Source organism: Pinus tabuliformis, chromosome Q (genome assembly GCF_031772625.1).
Source record: "Pinus tabuliformis cultivar Carrire ecotype Pingquan chromosome Q, CPIR1, whole genome shotgun sequence".
Classification (NCBI taxonomy): Eukaryota; Viridiplantae; Streptophyta; class Pinopsida; order Pinales; family Pinaceae; genus Pinus; species Pinus tabuliformis.
Window position 1 is genome coordinate 1,258,069,654 of NC_142296.1, and position 5,385 is coordinate 1,258,075,038.

At 36.9% G+C, this 5,385-nt stretch overlaps 1 protein-coding gene across 3 annotated transcripts; it reads right to left on the minus strand.

Annotated features, from left to right (window-relative positions):
• Positions 1–2,697: 2,697 nt before the first annotated feature.
• On the minus strand, positions 2,698–4,604 carry LOC149224380 (cyclin-dependent kinase B1-1-like). Of its 3 annotated transcripts, none has more exons than XM_089383546.1 (8): positions 4,408–4,604; positions 4,003–4,115; positions 3,799–3,865; positions 3,567–3,678; positions 3,345–3,438; positions 3,132–3,201; positions 2,899–3,037; positions 2,698–2,790 (listed from the first exon to the last, which is right to left on the minus strand). In XM_089383546.1, exons 1-8 carry the CDS (start codon positions 4,602–4,604, stop codon positions 2,698–2,700), a joined length of 885 nt encoding a protein of 294 aa, XP_089239672.1. The 3 variants fall into 3 exon arrangements, with proteins under 3 accessions (XP_089239672.1, XP_089239671.1, XP_089239673.1); XM_089383545.1 differs by having other exon boundaries at positions 3,799–3,860; positions 3,971–4,115; XM_089383547.1 differs by lacking the exon at positions 4,003–4,115 and having other exon boundaries at positions 3,799–3,858; positions 4,435–4,604.
• Between the last annotated feature and the right edge of the window lie 781 nt (positions 4,605–5,385).

A 5,385-nucleotide genomic window follows, 5' to 3' on the forward strand; every position in this document is an offset into this window, starting at 1 on the left:
AGGGAGCTCCAACCACCTGGCTCTTGTACTATCCAATCCATTTACTAGTACGTAGGCGCCAACCTACAGAAGGCTTCAACCTTCACTCATTTTCCAGCTACTACTGGAAGGGAGATCCAACCCCCTAGCTCTTGTATTGACCGATATGTTTACCCTTATGTAGGCATCAGCCTACAAAACGCTAAGACCTTCTCTCTTCCTCCAAGGACCACGTCTCATAAATTTTTAGATTGGATACTCCAGGAGCACAACACCAAAATCTGAAGGCCTCGTTTCATCAAATTTTCATATTGGCCCCATTGGTAACATTAGCTTAGAATCAATCACAACTGCAATACAACCATCAAATACATTTGCATCAACCAATCACTGAAACTCAATCATCAATCTTTGAATCAACCACAGTTGAATCAATCACTCAAAACCCATCATCACTAAGGCAAATGACAATCAATCAATCTAACATTCAGAACACTGTCACCAGAATACAGTCACCAAAACATAGAGAAAAACCCAAAACTCTACAACAACAACCATAACCAACTGGAACTTCAAATATCATATTTTATATGTATACGCTACTTGGATGTGACGAACTAGTGTGTATACACGCTTTCATCAAAGCGAACCAGCGTACAGATCTACAAATACTAATTTAAAAAACTTCACAACTATTCCAGACTTTAGTCATACATAGATCATAACATTTATTGAATAAAACATGCGTCAGTATTCAGATCTAGACTATCCATGATCAGACCACATAATGATAATTCATTTCAGGCCTTATGATCCCAATCCATCATCGATCATCAACCACATAGGTGCATCCTTAGTTCAGATCAAGCAAAGCATCAGAAGCCCATAACCTACATATTTGATCTAACACTTCATAAGATATTCAATGATTGCACACTTGGCCTAATGATCTTCTCCTCCTTATATAGTTTTAGATCTTTCTTAATACCTTGGACCAAAACCACTTAGGACCAATACCTTGGACAAAATACCTCGGACCAATACCTCGGAAAAAATACCTTAGACCAATACCTCGGACCAAATATCTTGGACCAAAACCTTGATTTTCCATCCTAAACGCTTTTTTCCTCCTGCGAGAATGCATGTATATGTATACGCTATTTTGGTTCTGTGGACCCACATGTATACGTTGCTTGGACAAAGTGAACCAAAATATACTTCTTAAACTACTCCCTTTCTTCAATCGCTAGAGTTTGATCTATAATCCTTTTTCGTTAACCTGTTGCACTATGAAATGTCATCTATGTGAGTTGCCATTAAGGATAACACCTGTATCATAATTCCAAAAATCTCCCCCTTTGACTTGATGGCAACAACAACACTAAGGTACTCTCCCCTTTGACATCAAGGGAAAAGGGCGGACCAAGATATTCTTCCCTTTTGATATACATTATGATGTCCATGCTCCCCCTAAGTACATGTTGAATTCTTTGATTAAGCTCCCCCTTTGTACATGCTGAGATGTACTAAACTCTCCATGCTCCCCCTGAGCACGTGAAGAGTCTGAAAAAATAATTTTTAAAAAGAATAATTTTAAAAATAGTATCTTTTTCCAACTAAGTAGCTTTAATGTGATCTTTCTCTCTCATCATATAAAGATTATATAAAATGAAAGTTTGATTGCTAGAGTTTGAATAGCAAATCTAAATTATTATTTTCATTGTCGTACCTCTCAAATATATCTATACACAAGTTAACTAAAAAGGCATTAGAAATCTTATACCAAGTTTACCCATGCATTCCCTGAAAAAGTTCCCTAGCTGTTATTTGAAATGCTTCATGAAATTATATCCATCCACGAGATAACTGTTTCATTGAAACTATATCCATGCACCGGATAACTACAATTCTCATACAACTGACTTGGCTCATACATTGACTGGAAATGTTATAATTATGATTGAAAATGTTCCATTAATGAAACATGGTTTCATAGGTAACAGAATGCAAGATAGAATTGGAAAAAAAGGATTTCAAACAGAATCAACGTTAACTTGAACTGTTCTTCAAATACTGAATAGCATCAATATAATCACCACCAAGTGAACAAATGAATGAAATATTGAATAGTATCAACTACCAAGATTACACAACTACAAAGATTACACAAATGAAATATTGAATAGCATCAACTATCTTGCTGCTTATTTCTTTCCCCTGTTCTGGTGTTTCTGGAAACTGCCTCCTCAAAAAGGTATGTTGTTTACATTCCTACAGGTGATGTCCATATAATAGGTTTTTTTCCTATATCTCGCAAATCTGAAAGGTCATCCTTTAGATTACTTTCATATAGTTCTGATTAGCCATATCTTTTCTGTTTTCCTTCCCTCCATGAAATGCTTTTAGCAGTAAAAGATCATGAGGAGGACTACATACAGACTTCTATGTCCAGGCTTTAGTTTCATGATTCAGCTTTCTATATGTAATATGTGTCACATCTGATTAATACAAATCTGGCTTTTTTCGTACTGAAAAAATAAAAAATAAAAACTGTTCGCTTTGGCGAACAGACAAAGAGACTTTCAATCCATTACCGCAAAAAATGAAAATATTTTGCTACTGCTGAAGTTTCCAAACCCGAAAAAACCAGTTCCTTGAATATGTGCTCCTAAACCCTCTGCGATCCTTGAGGAAGCATAAATACTGATATATAAAAACTCAGAATCGAGACTTATCGAGATCGTCAAAATAAGGGTGACTCAAAGCCTTCTTTGCTGAAATCCTGTTTGCGGGATTGTACTGCAGCATTTTCTGCAAATCACCATGACTAAGTTTGTCATTATCTTTATATCTTCAAGGGCAACAAGACTTGAAAAATATGACAAATCTCGTGGGTTTGACAACAAATGAAGAACATACACTGAGAAGATCGAGACCGCTGGGACAAAGATTTGGAACTTTGGAAGCGATGCCGAAAGGCTTCCACTGAGGATATTCATGCCAGTAACGCATACTTTTTACACCAGGCCACATTTCCTCCGTTAGAGTGCCAAGCAAACTTCCAGACAAAAATTCAATACAATTTAGTTCATCTTGTGATTGAATGAGTTAGCACTTTTAAGGGAAAATTCCAAACCACTTTCTAACCATACCGGAATATGTCGAGGAGTTGTGTGATTTCTGAAACCCCGCGGAAAAGTGATTGTGTTATCACCATTTCAGCTAAAAGTACGAGATTTTGGATATCAATTCCGTGAGGTTGCGAGAGTAAACTGGGAAAAATTCTGGGAGCTAGAACAAGTAAAAAGTGACAATATAAACCACCAAATTAAGTGACAATATTTCTTCTCTAATGCCACACTCACCAAAAATGCATCCAACTGACCAAATATCCACGGGCGTAGAATAATCTGCGGATCCCAACAATATCTCTGGAGCGCTATACAACAGGGTGCCAATCTGCAAGTATACATATCAAGTATACATATCAGAGCCTAATTCTAAATCTTAATTTGGAACCAATAATACAAAAGATGGTAATTCAAATGAGGCCCTCTTTATCCAGTGACAAGGAATTAAGGAGAAACCCCAGTTGTGTAATTCCTCACAGACGGAGTGAAAGCTCTGCCACATCCTAGATCTGCAATTTTGAGCAACCCTTTACTTGTGTCCACCAATAAATTTTCTGGCTTTAAATCCCTGAAGAAAATCAAATACCATTGAAGGTTAAATCTAAGAATATACCAATCTTGTTTATCTGGCTTACTGATTTCAGCTCGCACAACCTCTTAGGAAATTCGCATTCGCCATCACCATCACCTGTGCATGACGCCATGGCTATGAAAATCAGCAACTCCTTTGCAAAGTTGAAACATGAAACTCTGTACTCAGAATTCAGTATACATAAATTAGAGCCCCACTTTGCAAAAATGGCAATACAATGCAATATTGATAGTGAAAGAACAAACAGATTCAGTGAAAAAAAAATTACCTTAACAATGTTCGGTGGGAGGTAACCATCACTGACACAGCTGGGAACACACTTTAGGAATTTTAACAAATCTATGTCCAGGTACTCCATGACAATGTAAAGAAGTGGTTTCCCATTCTTGACCTCGTGCTCCACACTAAGCATCCTAAAAATTCAAGTAACAGTTTGCTAGACAATTATATTGTAGCTTAACACTTAATGACACTAAAGCTCAGTAAGGGAATGACCAGATTTGACCGTTACGACCAAATTTTCAAACATCCATTTGATGGCAACCATGGCAGCAAAATAAAATAACTACATTTTTAAAATGCCAAGAACTGATAACAATATAAGAAATGAACCTTTTCAATCTGACAACTTTACTTTCAGAAGCCAGGATTTAAATGCCATGAAAAACATAACAGAATCAACTTAATGTCCGAAAAAGAACTAACTTAGCAACATAAGCACTCTGGGACAGCAATTGCAGAAGCGAAATTTCACGGAGCGTAGTGGGGGGAATCCCTTCGTTATCCATGTCGAGGCGAGTCCGTTTGATGGCAACGAGCTGCCCGGTGATCTTGTCCCTTGCTTTGTACACCTTCCCAAACCCACCCTCCCCGACCTTATGGAGCTTCTCATACTTCTCCATGCTGGACTTATTCTATCAATTCAGATTTATTCAATCAATTCCAGAAAGGAGAAACAGAAAAATGATCCCAAAATCTTCGCTACCTCCCTCGGCAATAAATCCACCCAGCTACAAGCCCAGAATACAATCCCTTCACAGAATACAATCTGTTCACAGTCGAATAAATTTCTTATACAATCTGTTCACAGTCGAATAAATTTCATTCCACTACAGTCGTCCATGTAACCGTTTTAATTTGTTTCTAACACTACTCAACACTAGATATTTAAATATCAAATCTCCATCTAACCGTTGACATTTTCGACCGACCAAGTTGGGTAAACATTTTCAGTTAAACGTTATCATTTTACCGTAGAAAGGGGAGAAGCAATGGACTTTTAAGGTTAATATTCATATATAGGATGTTTAATGTTCTTTGCATTAATCGGCTTCCGCGGGAATTTGGTGTGTTTTGACTATTTTGGTGGGTTTTGAGTGGGTAAGGAACCTGGGTTAGTGAAATACAATATTAAGCTCAGTTATGTTATCAAAACTAAGAAGGGTTTGATTGTGGAAAGACTTGGGTGGTAGAGATGTGTTTGGAGATGGTCTTATCTTTAAAAAAAAAAAAATAGTTTTATTGTGGTGAGAAATGGAAAATAACATTCTAGCATGGGAAATTGGGAAAAAATTGAAAAAATAGTTTTATTGTGGCTAGAAATGGAAAATAACACTCTAGCATGGGAAATTGGGCAAAAAATGTGATGGGTGGCTCTAAATAGATGTCTGATGTGTAAAATTA

What these genes read in the sequence shown, in the direction of transcription:
- LOC149224380 (XM_089383545.1), bottom strand. Translation starts at nt 4,604, where the DNA reads ATGGAGAAGTATGAGAAGCTCCATAAGGTCGGGGAGGGTGGGTTTGGG. An exon ending in TGAGGAATTACACAACTGGG is followed by an intron (nt 3,439 to 3,566) that starts GTTTCTCCTTAA and finishes GTATACTTGCAG; the next exon opens with ATTGGCACCCTGTTGTATAG. An exon ending in GTCAGTTGGATGCATTTTTG is followed by an intron (nt 3,202 to 3,344) that starts GTGAGTGTGGCA and finishes TCGTACTTTTAG; the next exon opens with CTGAAATGGTGATAACACAA.